The following is a 17,076-nucleotide window of genomic DNA, read 5'->3' as shown; positions in this document are numbered from 1 at the left end:
AGTAGTCCACCAATACCCCGCTATTCAGGTATGCACGCTGTATATGGTCACTTGGGATGCTAGAGGAGAACAGCTCAAGTTTATGGAACCATAACCCAGCATCTTTGGAAGAGGAAGGGTTAAGGTGGAAAATTGAAGGCAGGGGAGAATAATAATCTTTTGGCAAAAGGTCAACAATTTTTCCATATTTTGTATGGTGCAATAAAGATTTACCAGGATGATCGCAGATTTGAGAGGTTATAATTATCCGGAAAGACTGAACCGTGGGGGTCTCTTTTCTCTAGAAAAGAGAAGGTTGAGGGGTGACCTAACAGAGGTCTTTAAAATTCTGAAGGGGTTTCTTACAATGGTTACAGTAGTGAAGGAGGCTATTCGGCCCATCGAGCCCATGCCAGCTCTTTGTAAGAGCAATCCAGTTAGTCCCATTTCCCCGCTCTTTCCCCGTAGCCCTATATATTTTTTCCCTTCAATTATTTATCCAGTTCCTTTTTGAAAGCCACGATTGAATCTGCTTCCACCGCCCTTTCAGGTGGCGCATTCCAGATCAAAACTACTCACTGCATAAAAAGGTTTTTCCTCATGTCGCTGTTGGTTGTTTTGCCAATCATCTTAAATCTGTGTCCTCTGGTTCTTGACCCTTCCGCCAATGGGAATAGTTTCTCTTTATTTACTTTATCTAAACCCTTCATGATTTTGAACACTTCTATCAAATCTCCTCTTAACCTTCTCTGCTCTAAGGAGAACAACCCCAGCTTCTCCAGTTTATCCACATAACTGAAGTCCCTCATCCCTGGAACCATTCTAGTAAATCTTTTCTGCACCTTCTCTAAGGCCTTCATGTCCTTCCTAAACTGCAGCACCCAGAATTGAACACAATACTCCAATTGTGGCCGAACCAGTGTTTTATAAAGGCTCAATATAACTTCCTTGCTTTTGTACTCTATACCTCTATCTATAAAGCCCAAGATCCCGTACACACTTTGAACTAATTTCTCAACCTGTCCTGCCACCTTCAAAGATTTGTGCACATATATCCCCAGGTCTCTCTGTTCCTGCACCCCTTTAGAATTGTACCATTTAGTTTATATTGTCTCTCCTCATTCTTCATCCAAAATGTATCACTTCACACTCTTCTGCGTTAAATTTCATCTACCCCGTGTCCGCCCATTCCACCAGCCTATGACCTCTTGAAGTCTATTACTATCCTCCTCACTGTTTGCTACACTTTGAAGTTTAGTATCATCTGCAAATTTTGAAATTGTGCCCAGTACACCCTATATATACATTAGTATATATCAAAAAAAAAGCGGTGTTCCTAGTACCAACCCTGAGGAAACACCACTGTACACCATCCTCCAGTCCGAAAAACAACCGTTCACCACTACTCTCTGTTTCCTGTCACTTAGCCAATTTTGCATCCATGCTGCCACTGCCCCTTTTATTCCATGGGCTTCAATTTTGTTGACAAGACTACTATGTGGCACTTTATCAAACACCTTTTGAAAGTCCATATACACCACATCAACTGCATTGCCCTCTCTGTTACCTCATCAAAAAACTTAATCAAGTTAGTAAAAAAAACGATTTGCCTTTAACAAATCCGTGCTGGTTTTCCTTTATTAATCCACACTTGTCCAAGTGACTATTAATTTTGTCCCAGATTATCGTTTCTAAAAGCTTCCCCACCACCAAGGCTGGCTGACTAGCCTCTAGTTTTTTGGGTTTATCCTTGCACCTTTATTGAATTAGAGTATAACATTTGCAATTCTCCAGTTCTCTGGCACCACCCCCGTATCTAAGGACGATTGGAAGATTATGGCCAGCACCTCTGCAATTTCCACCCTTACTTCCCTCAGCAACCTGGGATGTATCCCATCCAGACCGGGTGACTTATCTACTTTAAGTACAGCTAGCCTTTCTAGTACCTCCTTTTTATCAATTATTAGCCCATCCAGTATCTCAACTACCACCTCTTTTACTATGACTTTGGCAGCATCTTCTTCCACGGTAAAGACAGATGCAAAATGCTCATTTAATACCTCAGCCATGCCCTCTGCCTCCATGCGTAGATCTCCTTTTTGGTCCCTAATCGGACCTACCCCTCCTCTTACAACCTATTTACTATTTACATGCCTATACAAGACTTTTGGATTCCCTTTTATGTTAGCCGCCAGTCTATTCTCATACTCTCTCTTTGCCCCTCTTATTTCCTTTTTAACTTCTCCTCTGTACTTTCTATATTCAGCCTATTTCTCACTTGTATTATCAACCTGACATCTGTCATACGCCCCCTTTCTCTGCTTCCTCTTTCTCTCTATCTCTTTCATCATCCAGGGAGCTCTGGCTTTGGTTGCCCTACCTTTCCCCCTCGTGGGAATGTACCTAGACTGTACCCGAACCATCTCCTCTTTATAGGCCGCCCATTGCTCGATTACAGTTTTGCCTGCCTATCTTTGATTCCAATTTACCTGGGCCAGATCCATTTTCAACCCACTGAAATTGGCCGCCCTCCAATTAAGTAATTTTACTCTAGATTGCTCCTGGCCATAATTAATCTAAACCTTATGATACTATGATCACTGTTCCCTAAATGGTCCCCCACTGACACTTGCTCCATTTGACCCACCTTATTCCCCAGAACTAGATCCAGCAATGCTTCCTTCCTCGTTGGGCCAAAAACATACTGCTCAAGAAAGTTCTCCTGAACACACTGCAGAAATTCCTCCCCCACTTTGCCCTTTACACTATTACTATCCCAATCTATATTAGGATAGTTGAAGACCCCCATTATCACTAATCTATAGTTTTTGCACCTCTCAGTAATTTCCCTGCAAATTTGCTACTGTATCTCCTTTCCACTAATTGGTGGCCTGTGGAATACACCCAGTAGTGTAATGGCACCTCTATTGTTTCTTAACTCTAACCAAATAGATTCTGTCCTTGACCCCTCAAGGACATCATCTCTTTCCAGCACTGCAATATTCTCCTTAATCAATACTGCCCCTTCCCTCTTTTTCCTTCTCTATCTTTCCTGAACACCTTGTATCCAGGAATATTCAGTATCCAATCCTGCCCTTTTTTGAGCCAGGTCTCTGTTATCAGAACTATATCATATTCCCTTGTGGCTATTTGTGCTTGCAGCTCACCAACCTTATTAACCACGCTTTGTGCGTTTACACACATCACTCTAAACCTATCTTAGACCGTCTCATTCTCTCTTAGTCTGATCCCACCTAATGCTGTACTATTTCTTACTCTAATGCTATCTGTCTCCCCCAATCCTTTGTGCACCTTGTTTCTCCTTTCTAATGCTGCATCCTGCCGCCCATCCCCCTGCCAAATTAGTCTAAACCCTCCCCACAGCACCAGTGAACCTCCCCGCAAGGACATTGGTCCCAACTCTGTTGAGGTGCCACCCATCTGTCTTGAACAGGTCCCTCTAGCCCCAGAACTGGTCCCAATGTCCCAAGAATCTGAAGCCCTCCCTCTTGCACCATGTCTCTAGCCACGCATTAACCTGCCTTATCTTCCTATTTCTGTACTCACTAGCACGTAGCACTGGGAATAATCCAGAGATTACTACCTTTTGAGGTCCTGCTTTCTAACTTCCTCCCTAGCTCCTGAAACTCTGATCGCAGGACCTCATCCCTTTTCTTTCCTATATTGTCGGTACCCACGTGGACCATGACTTCTGGCAGTTTCCCCCCCAGGGTTGTCGTAGAGAAGATGTTTCTACTTGTGGGGGAGTCCAAAACTAGGGGTTATAAATATAAGATAGTCACTAATAAATCCAATAAGGAATTCAGGAGAAACATCTTTACCCAGAGAGTGGTTAGAATGCTGAACTTGGAGTAGATGAGGCGAATAGCATTTAAGGGAAAGCTAGATAAGCACATGAGGGAGAAAGGAATAGAAGGATATGCTGATAGAATTAGATGAAATAAGTTGGGAGGAGGCTCATGTGGAGCATTAGTGTTGATTTTTTTTAAAGGTGTAGGACTTTCAGTTGATAGGGTTGTATTTCTAAAAGGTGATAGTAGATAGGGGTAACATTCTGGCCTGCATTTTCACAGCCAAACCAATTTACAGAACCTAAAATTTTGATTGATTTCGGGCCACACAGTTTCACTAAATCCAAAGACTAATTCCAGTTACTCATCCCTAATATAATTTTCTATTATGTAATAATTTCATTGCTGCACATTCAGTGGCAATAGCTCTTTTACTTAGTGCCTCAGGAGTCATGTTCATAAACGAGTAGTTTTCTCATCATATAGCATTATTTTGGGGGAGGGCAGTGCAGGAAGCAGTTGAAGAATGCTAGAAATCCTATAAGACTAGACAGGGACCACGCTGTATCAACTCATCAATGATGGGTATAGTTTATTTTGCGAGAGATTGGGGTTTAGCAGGTCAGAATGCTGACATTATAAGCATTCACTATAATAATTTCAAATTTAGATATCGCTTTATAGTTTGCAAATTAACAAAAAGATGTTTAACTCCTTGAGACATTTATCTCGAAAGGCATGAAATAGATCCAATGTTGTGTTTTATCACAAGTGTCTAGATAGTGTAACTATGAAGTCTGCTAACAGAATTGAAGTATTTCACTTTAAAGGGAAAATACAATGCATTCTAATAAAATGTCACATGATAATCCCACACGTAAACTGAGATCTTCAGTGACATTGAGTGGCGATTCGGTCAGCAACCCAGCCTTCCTATTAATGATGCAACTGGAGTCAGACTTGATGAGGTCACGCACGTGGATTTTTATACATCTTGGGTCCCAGGATGTATCCAGCAGTTTTAAGAGAGAAAACACTGTTACAATAGGTGAGCAGGAGAATGCTGCTGTAGAACCAGATATTTCCCTTCATAATGTTTAGATTTAGATGTAGAATATTTTGTCCAGTTTCTGGTATTTGCAATGAGTGTTAAATCTAGTGAGGCCAAATTCTCAAGGTATATGATTTATCAGTTGCGAGAAGAGTAACAAAAGTGTTACATTATTTCTGGTGAATTTTACCAGCATGAGCTGATAAAATGGTTTTGAGTTGCAACACTTGTATTAATATTGATCACTACTGCTATGTTGTATTTTTTTTAGATAACTCCTCCTCCATCATTGTCTGAAGCACTGAAAGAACTCTTCAGGCAGCAGGAAGTTATTCGAATGAAGCTTCGATTACAGCATAGTATTGAACGGGTACAATTTTCTTTTTAAAAGGAGTGTGTTTTTGGGCATTGAAACTTTCTTGCCTTAAATGATACAGATTTAAAACCCATCACTATAACCTGTTGTTGGAGAGCCGGCCATAAACCACATTACCTTAGAACCTACCAAAGGATGGCCTTGAAACCATATTCTTAAATATTTAAAGTCCTTCTGAACATGTGACAGCATTTGTACAGATTTCCTCAGCGTTCTAAACATTTGACTTTTTTCATTCGTTCAGGGGATGTGGGCGTCGCTGGCAAGGCCAGCATTTGTTGCCCATCCCTAATTGCCCTTGAGAAGGTGGTGGTGAGACGCCTTCTTGAACCACTGCAGTCCATGTGGTGAAGGTTCTCTCAAAGTGCTGTTGGGTAGGGAGTTCCAGGATTTTGACCCAGCAACGATGAAGGAAGGGCGATATATTTCCAAGTCGGGATGGTGTGTGACTTGGAGGGGACCGTGCAGGTGGTGGTGTTCCCACATGCCTGCTGCCCTTGTCCTTCTAGGTGGTAGAGGTCGCGTGTTTGGGGGGTGCTGTCGAAGAATCCTTGGCGAGTTGCTGCAGTGCATCCTGTAGATGATATACACTGCAGCCACGGTGCGCCGGTGGTGAAGGGAGTGAATGTTTAGGGTGGTGGATGGGGTGCCAATCAAGTGGGCTGCTTTGTCCTAGATGGTGTCGAGCTTCTTGAGTGTTGTTGGAGCTGCACTCATCCAGGCAAGTGGAGAGTATTCCATCACACTCCTGACTTGTGCCTTGTAAATGGTGGAAAGGCTTTGGGGAGTCAGGAGGTGAGTCATTCGCCGCAGAATACAAAGCCTCTGACCTGCTCTTGTAGCCACAGTATTTATGTGGCTGGTCCAGTTAAGTTTCTGGTCAGTGGTGACCCCAAGGATGTAGATGGTGGGGGATTCGACTATGGTAATGCCATTGAATGTCAAGGGGAGGTGGTTAGACTCTCCCTTGTTAGAGATGGTCATTGCCTGGCACTTGTCTGGCGCGAATGTTACTTGCCACTCATGAGCCCATGCCTGGATGTTGTCCAGGTCTTGCTGCATGCGAGCACAGACTGCTTCATTATCTGAGGGGTTGCGAATGGAACTGAACATCAGCGATTATCCCCATTTCTGACATGATGGAGGGAAGGTCATTGATGAAGCAGCTGAAGATGGTTGGATCCCAGGACACTACCCCGAGGAACTCTTGCAGCAATGTCCTGGGGCTGAGATGGTTGGCTTCCAACAACCACTACCATCTTCCTTTGTGCTAGGTATTACTCCAGTCACTGGAGAGTTTTCCCACCGATTCCCATTGACTTCAATTTTACTAGGGCTCCTTTGTGCCACACTCAGTCAAATGCTGCCTTGATGTCAAGGGCAGTCACTCTCACCTCACCTCTGGAATTCAGCTCTTTTGTCCATGTTTGGACCAAGGCTCTAATGAGGTCTGGAGCCGAATGGTCCTGACGGAACCCAAACTGAGCATCGGTGAGCAAGTTATTGGTGAATAAGTGCCGCTTGATAGCACTGTCGATTCACATTCCATCACTTTGCTGATGATTGAGAGTAGACTGATGGAGCAGTAATTGGCCGGATTGGATTTGTCCTGCTTTTTGTGGACAGGACATACCTGGGCAATTTTCCACATTGTCTGGTAGATGCCAGTTTTGTAGCTGTACTGGAACTGTTTGTCTAGAGGCGTGGCTAGTTCTGGAGCACAAGTCTTCAGCACCATAGCTGGGATGTTGTTGGGGCCCATAGCCTTTGTTGTATCCGTTGCACTCAGCTGTTTCCTGATATCACGTGGAGTGAATCGAATTGGCTGAAGACTGGCTTCTGTGATGGTAGGGATATCGGGAGGAGGCCGAGATGGATCATCCACTCAGCACTTCTGGCTGAAGATGGTTGCAAACGCCTTGTCTTTTGCACTCACGTGCTGGACTCTGCCATCATTGAGGAAGGGGATGTTTACAGAGCCTCCTCCTCCTGTTAGTTGTTGAATTGTCCACCACCATTCACAACTGGATATGGAAGGACTGCAGAGCTTTGATCTGATCCTTTGGTTGTGGAATCGCTTAGCTCTGTCTATAGCTTGTTGCTTTCGCTGTTTAGCATGTAGTCCTGTGTTATAGCTTCACCAGGTTGGCACCTCATTTTTAGGTACGCCTGGTGCTGCTCCTGGCATGTTCTTCTACACTTCTCTTTGAACCACTATTGATCCCCTGGCTTGTTGGTAATGGTAGAGTGAGGAATATGCCGGACCATGAGGTTACAGATTGTGCTGGAATACAATTCTGCTGCTGCTGATGGCCCACAGCACCTCATGGATGCCCAGTTTTGAGCTGCTAGATCTGTTCTGAATCTATCCCATTTAGCACGGTGGTAGTGTCACACAACACGTTGGATGATGTGCTCAGTGTGAAGGCGGGACTTTGTCTTCTCAAGGACTGTGTGGTGGTCACTCCTACCAATACTTTCTTGGACAGACTCATCTGCGACAGGTAGATTGGTGAGGACAAGGTCAAGTCGGTTTTTCCCTCATGTTGGTTTGTTCACTACCTGCCGCAGGCCCAGTCTGGCAGCTATGTCCTTCAGGACTCGGCCAGCTCAGTCAGTAGTGGTGCTACTGAGCCACTCTTGGTGATGGACATTGAAGCCCCCCACCCAGAGTACATTCTGTGCCCTTGTTACCCTTAGTGCTTCCTCCAAATGGTGCTCAACATGGAGGAGGATTGATTCTTCATCTGAGGGAGGACGGTAGGTGGTAATCAACAGGAGGTTTCCTTGCCCATGTTTGACCTGATGCCATGAGAATACTTTATGTAGGCGAGCTAGAAACCATACCTGCTTACATCTGTCTGAAATAAACTTGTGAATTCATTAAGTTTTTAACGAAGCCTAGAGGCAAATTCCTCTTGTCAGATGCTGGATTAATTCAAATATTTGCATCATGGAGACTTTCTAACTACTCGAATGCTGGTTGAAATTGCAAGAGCTTATTGGTATTGCAAGATACACGGTTAAAATGTATATAATTACATTACTGGGGGAGCAGTTACATCACTTTCCTTGTTTTGAATGTATTCTTTGTTTCCTTTCAGGAAAAGCTCATAATGTCAAATGAGCAGGAAGTTCTGAGAGTCCATTACCGTGCAGCTAGGACACTTGCAAATCAGACTTTGCCTTTTAGTGCCTGCACTGTGCTTCTGGATGCAGAAGTTTACAATATGCCTCAGGACCCTCAGGTGAAAATTGGACTTTTGCTTGAAATAGATTTATCTTTATGTGAATTAACATTGAAGAATGTTTTGATTAAATGTTCTTGAAAAGTTGTTTTTCAAATTACCATTGTAAAATCTTTGCTTTAGGGTGATGAAAACAAAACGTCGGTGAGGGATCGATTCAATGCACGTCAATTTATGTCCTGGTTGCAGGATGTAGATGATAAGTTTGACAAATTAAAGGTAAGTTTCCAACAGGAGATATTTAAATAAAGTATAATAAATACACAATAATGAATATCCATTGTACCCACATTCTATTGGTTGGTAATTAATAATGGATGAATAGTATTTTTTTTTGAAAGCCATATAAAACTTTAATTACAGTAGTCATTAGCTATAGATTTGTCTTCTGGTTCATTATTCCATCATTTATACTGCTGTGTAACTGGCCACTTGGAGCTCATTCCAGTTTTCCTTCCTTCCCCCTGTGGAGAAGGCCCTATTTCTGATTTCTGATTTCTGATTATTGGTTACTGTTAAACATTGTTGAGATTGGAACTCTGGAGGATCATGAAGACCTGCCTTCTACCACCCTATAGCGCAGAGTGTTTGTGCAGCATACTGCAAAACTATCAATCATCTTGAGTTTTTGTTCTTAAAAGTTCCATTGGAGCTCCACTGTCCACTGAGCCTTGACTGCTCGGTTCACATTCCTTTTTACTCGGTCTTCACTTCATGTTCATATTTTTGAAAAACAAAAGCAGAGACAGATCTATATATTTTGGGGGTATGGGTCTAGAGGGAACGTTTATATGTAGAGAATGGGAACAGTGAGGATTTATAGACCCTTGGTACATTTTATTTAAGGATATGACAGTTGAACAAAATTCAAAACTAAAATAACCTTGTCTTTCCAGAACATTTCATATTTTAAGAAATTTGAAAATGCAGTATTTAAGTAAAAGGCTTTGGTTAATTGAGTACTCTAAATGTTGCCTTTTAATTTCGCCTTGCAATTAACACTTTTTATTAATCCATTACAGACATGCCTTCTTATGAGACAGCAGCACGAAGCCGCAGCAATGAATGCAGTGCAAAGATTAGAGTGGCAGCTTAAACTACAAGAGCTTGATCCTTCTTCACACAAATCTTTGAGCATCTTTGAGATTCCCGAATTTTACATCCCTCTTGTTGATGTCAATGATGACTTTGACTTGACACCAATATGATTGTGCATGTGTTTTGGAGGTTTTAAGCAAGTGCATATAAGATTTAGTTACAGTCACTGCTGAATGATACTGGACAGTTACAGACAGGCTTGTGTATTTGGCTCCAGAGCACTTTGAAGATAGGTGAGGAATCGAGGATACTAGTGCTTGTGGCAACAAAGGTGCAGTACCATCCCTGCATAATGATGTGAGATTCAGCACTAACGCACTGTGACTTCCCATCACTGTTTACCAGAAACCACTACTGTATTTCAGTAGTATAACAGTCATAGCTGATAAATAGATATCATTCACTCTTAATATCTGCCTGTACTTTAAAGTTTACAAGATGGGGGCATTTGCTGCATATGCTACATTATGTTCATACCAGCAGCGCTGGCAGCTGCAAGGTGATAGGGGCATAGACAAGTGATACTCTATCCCCCAAGAAGGAATTCATGGTACAGTAGAACCTCACCTTAGCACTCACAGGTAGAGTGCTGCCTCATTTATAATATTACACATTGGCTCCTAAAACCATAGGCCTTTCATCTTCAAATATAGAGATCTGTTTTTGGATAGCATTCTAACAAGAGCCTAAATTTGTGAATCTAATTTCAAAGAAAATACCATACTTTACATTACTGTATCTATTTCCCTCCATTCAAAACAAAAACTACTGCATTAAGAGGCACTTGCTAGTTTCGTAAATATTTCAAAATTTAATGGTATTTAAAAACTTTTTCTGTTTACATGCTTGCACTTTGTTAAAATTATTCACCTTATCGTTTTGAGCACTTCAGACTCCTTTCATCAACTTACTTTTTAAAAAAAAACACTTTCCAGGTCTCTTAAACCTGGGGTGTCCAAGCATTTGTCTTTGTGGGCCACGTATGTGCATACGGAGGAACCTTGGGTGGGGAAGCTCTAAGAAAGTTTAAATCTGTGTTCCTACTAATTTTCTTGTATCTCAAGTTGCTGATATTAACAGATCAAGTGTTAGAATGTATCTATGAGTCAGACAGCAGTGGTGAGAACAACCCCTTCCAAACTTCCAGGCTCTCAAAACTCAGACAGGACAAACCACCAAAAAACACAAATGGGACTAAGTTGCTAGGGTTCAGGAGCCACATGTAGCCTGAGGACTACAGGTTGGACACACCTTTTCTTGAGCTACCAGCTCTGCTATAGATGTTCATTATTCACTCAGTTCACCAATTCTCTTTGCAGTGATGGTTGCACAAACTTTGTGATTTAAAGCAAAACATTCTCCCAGCTGTATTCAATATCTTGCTGTGCTGCTGCTGCTTTGTTCAGTATCACACTGTTTTATAAAAATATTATCCCAGCAGCTACAAGTTTAGATCATATGACCATTAACTGCAAGGCACAAGTTCAAATTCTGATCTTGACTCTGGCTTCTGGCTGGAAGGTGGGTTGGGATAGGGAAGCTATGCAGGTTTGCCATTCTCAGCTGTTTAATCCTGAGAAGAAAGGGGGAAAAACTGAGCCAAAATATAGAGCTTGCCGTACTGCTCAAACGTACCTCAGTATGAGTTAAGGAAAGAGTGGCCTTGATGTTTCGTCAGCCATATTGTTCTCACCAAAGAGAATGAAGTGGCTGTGAGAGAGCAGACAGGGATACTTTAAAAGCTGTCTTTATATTGGTTTAGCACTGAAGTAGAACCACCAGTTCCCAACACATAGGTCTTGAGAAGCCAGCAGCAGCACCAAAGTAAATTTACTGCATTTGATAAAGCCGGCAGCTGGGAAGGCCCCGATCTTAAAAAAAAAAGTGTTAAGTCATTGGTCTTGATGAATCCAATGTGTTTGCTTTGGTGTTGCCATCAGCTGCACAAGACCTACATGTCGGGAGCCAGTGGGATTACCAGGGAACTAAAGCAATATAAAAGCAGCTTTATAGACATGCTGATTTTCCACTCCTTTTCCCTCTCCCTCACCTTCCTATGATTCTTAGACCATGTCCCTCACTGTATTTGGCTGGCTCCCAAGTAGTACGTTGTAGCTAGAATCTGTTCTATTTCCTAACGAGCAGTTGTACCCTAACAAAATAAACCTTGGGGCTTTTATTGTTTTACTGCCATGAAGAGGCAAGCACTGTACTCTGAATAAGACTTATTTCAATTTAAAAAAGAATAGACAAGTTAGTAAAAAAAAAAAATTTAGTCCATCTTTTTCATTTCACAGTTATCTGTTCTGATCTTAAATACTGTACAGAATGTCTTGTTTGTTTTTTTGGGGTGGGGGGAAATTCTGCACAGATGTATTATTTTGTCTTTTTATAAAAATAAGTTATTTTATACATATCATTGCGCAGATGTAAATAACATTGTATTTAACAATATTGTTTAAAATATGTATAAAGGAAATTATATAGTTATTTTGATTGTATAGCCCATTAATTGTCTAATGTTTCAATGGACCAAAGTTGCAATTGATAGTTGGTTTTATATTGATTGTAGTGTGATGTGGTTTGACCTTGTTTGTTAGAGCATGTGTTTGGGTTTGCTTTTTTACATTGCAGCAACTGTTCAAGATTACAATTACGATGCAATGCATGCATTACCAGGTTATCTTCTGTGTCCTGTTCCTCTCCTCCCACTCTTTCCCCACACCCTGAAGAAAAATCTGCAGCAGAACCTATTTTTTCAGCACAAATGCTTTTTGAATTATAGTTCTAAAAGTGTAAATTGTTTATTTTAATATTTACCTGTTGATTAATATGTAAATACATGTAAATATATTGTTAAATAAATTTTAATGGTCATGTTAATTAAATGGAGTTGTGTCTGTGGCTGTTCAAGTGAAATGGAGATTGTTTCGTTGTCTGCTTTTGAACTGGAAATAACCAATTCCTATTTGTTTTAGTGGGAAGAATACTTTTTAACTGCACTTAAAGATGGGGAGCCAATATCCATGATAGAATAATCATACACAGGCTTGATGGGCCAAAAAGTCTCCTCTTAAGTTGGACTTTATGTTCTGTAAATCTTAAATCTCTTTCTAATAAATATAAATGTTTTGCATAGAAATTACAAGATGGTAACAGGCCATTTGACCCAACCAGTCATGATGTGTGTTTATCCTCCACTAGCAGTAGCCCTAATCCCAAGTGTCTGTTCCATTTCCCTTTATTCCACTTCCTTCAACCACCTATCTTAACATTTTCAGCCATTTAACCATCTTCTATTTTCCATTTAAGACCTGCTGGGTGTTTCCAGCATTTTCTGTTTTTATTTCAAAATATCTATAATCTCTTAATTGGCATCTGCAGGAATTTATTTACCAACAGCAGTCTTGTAATTAACCTCCACATAAATCCATTTTTTACTTGACAGTAATTCTGTTAAAGAGACAGACACTTGCATTTTTGCATCAGAATTATACATTAGCTCTGCAATTCTATGTATCAGGAGGGGTGTGATTCTGATGAGGGGACCATAATTTGGAGTGAAAATCAGATTTGCAAGCTTTCCAGTCTATTCATTGAAACCAACAAAATTGCACTCCAGGGGCAGGCACTTCTGCCCACCCTTGTTATATCACTCCCATCATTCTGGAGATATGTCAGGGTATTCCCTAGTTTCCCCAGGAAATCCAGCTGAGGCACCCCTGATAGGCCCAATGGAATCTCAGTCCGCTGAAAGCAGATGTAGGTCCCATCCTGGACCTTAAGTAGGGCCTGAGTATGCAAAGCAAAATGGCATTCAAGCCTAGGAGAATTGGTTGCCATTTCTGTGTGCTATAAAGCAGCCCAATAAAAAAATATTTATACTTGCTGCCCTTTGTTTTTGTCCTGATAGAGGCAGCCCAAAGCCCAACGTGGCAGGTGCCACTCAGACATTTGGTTGCTTCCGTGGGGTGGATGTTTCTCTTGTGCCGATACAAGAATGAGCATTTGCCCTGATTATGTAAATGATTCCATTCCTGGGATTTGGGACAGAGTCGGAGACAGACACAGCAGCAGGTGGGAGCTCCATCCCTCTAAATGGATCTCAGGATTTCTACATGGTATGTTTTTCATGTCTGACTCAGCTAAACAGCGCTACAGTAGATGAATCCAGTAATATATTAAAATAAGGATGTCAATACACCAGGGGCTCGAATTTAGCAGGCCTGCGGGTTCCCAGCGGGTGGTCCTCCGGGAGCGTCGAAAACGCGAACGGCGAAATTAGTGCGTTGCCCACGCGATCGTAGCAGGCAATCCACTAATAGGATCCAATTACCTGCTCCTCCGGGGTCCACGGCGCTGGCCTGCGCGTCGGGCGGGCTGCGCATGCGCAGTACGATCTGTCAGCTGGAGGCTCTCTAGTTAAAGGGGCAGTCCTCCACTGACAGATGCTGCAACCAATGGGACAAATTGCAGCATGGAGCAGCCCAGGGGGAAGGCTGCTCCCAGTTTAATGATGCCTCACCCCAGGTATCATCAGATGGGGTGAGGAGGAGGGGGAGGACACAGATCTTCCCCCCGGCGGGCGGGATGAAGCGGCCTGCCTCTGCCACCAAGAAGGCCTGGCTCGAGGTGGCAGAGGGGGTCACCTGCGCCACCAACATATCGCCCACCTGCATACAGTGCAGGAGGCGCTGCAATGACCGCAGTAGGTCAGCCACAGTGAGAACACAAAGTCTTTCCCCTACACTCCGTCTGCCACAACACTGCCCCCACCCCAAATCTCCTTCGGCACCGCCAACACTATTCTGTCACATCACCCTTCATGCCCACTCACACCCCATCCTTATCTTACCTCCACCTACTCACCTCGCCAGTACTCATCCTGCCACTAACACGCGACCCAATCCTCATACAATCTCATGGCTCCATCCCATACTCACCCTCTCGTGCATCTCCCTCACGGCCAGCCTCACTCAACCTGCCACCACCTGTGCTGCAGCCACAGGGCATGCATCACATATGTGCAGTAGGCAGGGTAAGGCAAACGTCTCGTCAGCATGAAGGGGGTGCACAAGGGTGTCTGAGGGTTTGTCATGGGTGTTACCCATATTGAATTTCAGAGCCACAAACAGCACACATTATATTGACACCACCACTGCCATGTCTCCGCGAATCCTGTCCATTGTGTCCAATAATGCCCGCTCCTGGGTATCACTATGAGGACCCACCACTGATGCCACGTGTTACTGCAGAGTAGGTGCAGGTGTATTTGCAGGGCTCGTCCGCGCAGACAACTGAGAGACATCGGCGGTGTAGCCGGCTGCACCCTGGAAGGATGCGGAGGAGAAGGTGTGGAGGACAGTGGTGACTTTGCCAGCGACAGGTAAGCAGTTGGTGCTGGGGCCAGCCAGGAGCAGCTCGGCATGAAAGAGGCTGCAGATCTCCACGACTACATGTCGAGCGAATCTGCGCCTCCCTGTGCACTGCTGCTCGGAGAGGTCCGGGGAGCTGCGCCTCGGTCTGTGGACCCTGTGGCGAGGGTAGTGCCCTCTGCGACGCGTCTCTCTCTGCGGTAGCCCTCCCTCCTGCTGTGCAGGTGGGCGTGCAACCACACCGTGTTGGGGGATCCACGTCTCTGCGGCGGACGGCGTGGACTGCGAGGCTGCTGGTGGTGGTCATGCTCTTCGTCTTCCGAGGGTGTCCACACACCACCCAACTGGCAGGTGTTGGTCTGAGGGGTTGTGCAGGGTAGGTGTGTGGGTCCTCGGACTGGGGCTGCGGTTTCGTGTCGGTCTGTCCTCTGGCTTGGCCGGGGGGTGGTGGGGGGCAGGGGTTGCCCTATGTGACGCGGTGGCCTCCTGCGTGGGTGAGGGCGCTCCCCCGTGGAGCGCACCTTGGCACCTGCCACAGGCTGCTGGCTGCAACACGCCTGGTTTGAAGGGTCCTGTTTCCCCCAGTGTGGGAAACTGACTGCTTTGAACATAAAATCCCACACTTCCTCTTTTGACAGCTGCTTCAGCTCATTAACTGACCACAACGAGCAAGTTAAGTGCTCTCAAGTGGAACCCCGCTGGCTTTAATTGCCTGCGGGATTCCCACCAGCGGGGCTTGCGCGTGCAGCCCCGCACGTCAGCGCGGTACCCGGAAGTGGCCGGGATTTCGTCCGAATCCGGTCACGTGATCGGAGATCGGGATTTTCGGGGCCCCCCCGCTGGAAACCCGCAGGTAACCCGACCCTAAAATCGAGCCCCAGATATCACACCGTCTAATCCAAATTCCTGTATCACACTCAATATCAGAGCCAGTATAACTGCAGCCTCTAAATTGATCTTCTCATATGCAAAGGTAGGTTTCTGACTTACAGCTTGGCCTGAAATTGGCCCAAACAATCATTTCAGGAATGTGATGTAATTACATGTATTCTTAAAGGCATACATGTCTACTGTTTGGCTGCAGTATAATACGTTCACAACGTACAAAGGACCTTTCTTTTTCTAAAAAGCTTAGAATCATGGAAAATTTATGGCACAGAAGGAGGCCATTCGGCCCATCGTGTCCACGCTGGCCGAAAAAGAGCTACCCAGCCTAATCCCACTTCCCAGCACTTGGTCCACAGCGTTGTAGGATTTGGCACTTCAGGTGAATATCCAGGTACTTTTTAAATGAGTTGAGGGTTTCTGCCTTTATCACCCTTTCAGGCAGTGAGTTCCAGACCCTTACCACCCTCTGGGTGAAAACATTTTTCCTCAGCTCCCCTCTAATCTTTCTACCAATTATTTTAAATCTATGCCCCCTGGCTGCTAAGGGAAATAGGTCCCTCCTATCCACTCTATCTAGGCCCCCTCCTAATTTTATACACCTCAATTAAATCTCCCCTCAGCCTCCTCTGTTCCAAAGAAAACAACCCCAGCCTATCCAATCTTTCCTCAGCTAAAATTCTCCAGTCCTGGTAACATCCTCGTAAATCTCTGTACCCTCTCTAGTGCAATCACATCCTTCCTGTAATGTGGTGACCAGAACTGTACACAATGCTCAAGCTGTGCCCTAACTAGTGTTTTATACAGTTCTAGCATAACCTACCTGCTCTTATATTCTATGCCTCAGCTAATAAAGGAACGTATTCCATATGCCTTCTTAACCGCCTTATCTACCTGTTCTGCTACCTTCAGGGATCTGTGGACATGCACTCCAAGGTCCCTCATTTCCTCTACACCTCTCAGTATCCTCCCATTTATTGTGTATTACCTCACCTTGTTTGCCCTCCCCAAATGCATTACCTCACACTTCTCTGGATTGAATTCCATTTGCCACTTTTCTGCCCACCTGCCCAGTCCATTGATAATCTTCCTGCAGTCTATAGCTTTCCTCCTCACCATCATCCACACGGCCAGTTTTTGTATCATCTGCAAACTTAATCATGCTCCCTACATTTAAGTCCAAATCATTAATATATACCACAAAAAGCAAGGGCCCTAGTACTGAGTCCTGCAGAACTCCAATGGAAACAGC

At 43.9% G+C, this 17,076-nt stretch overlaps 1 protein-coding gene across 3 annotated transcripts in view; it reads left to right on the top strand.

Annotated features, from left to right (window-relative positions):
• The window catches only part of ankrd12 (ankyrin repeat domain 12), a 213,014-nt gene extending 200,562 nt beyond the window's left edge, over window positions 1-12,452 (top strand). For all 3 annotated transcript variants that reach the window (XM_067978369.1, XM_067978370.1, XM_067978368.1), the window contains exons 10-13: window positions 5,114-5,212; window positions 8,323-8,466; window positions 8,590-8,685; window positions 9,489-12,452. In XM_067978369.1, coding sequence (XP_067834470.1) covers window positions 5,114-5,212; window positions 8,323-8,466; window positions 8,590-8,685; window positions 9,489-9,674 — 525 coding nt within the window. In that variant the 3' untranslated portion in view covers window positions 9,675-12,452. The remainder of the gene's footprint in view (window positions 1-5,113; window positions 5,213-8,322; window positions 8,467-8,589; window positions 8,686-9,488) is intronic.
• Window positions 12,453-17,076: the final 4,624 nt, after the last annotated feature.

Source organism: Heptranchias perlo, chromosome 3, assembly GCF_035084215.1.
Source record: "Heptranchias perlo isolate sHepPer1 chromosome 3, sHepPer1.hap1, whole genome shotgun sequence".
NCBI classification, from domain to species: domain Eukaryota; kingdom Metazoa; phylum Chordata; class Chondrichthyes; order Hexanchiformes; family Hexanchidae; genus Heptranchias; species Heptranchias perlo.
This window is presented reverse-complemented; position numbering and strand designations above follow the sequence as displayed.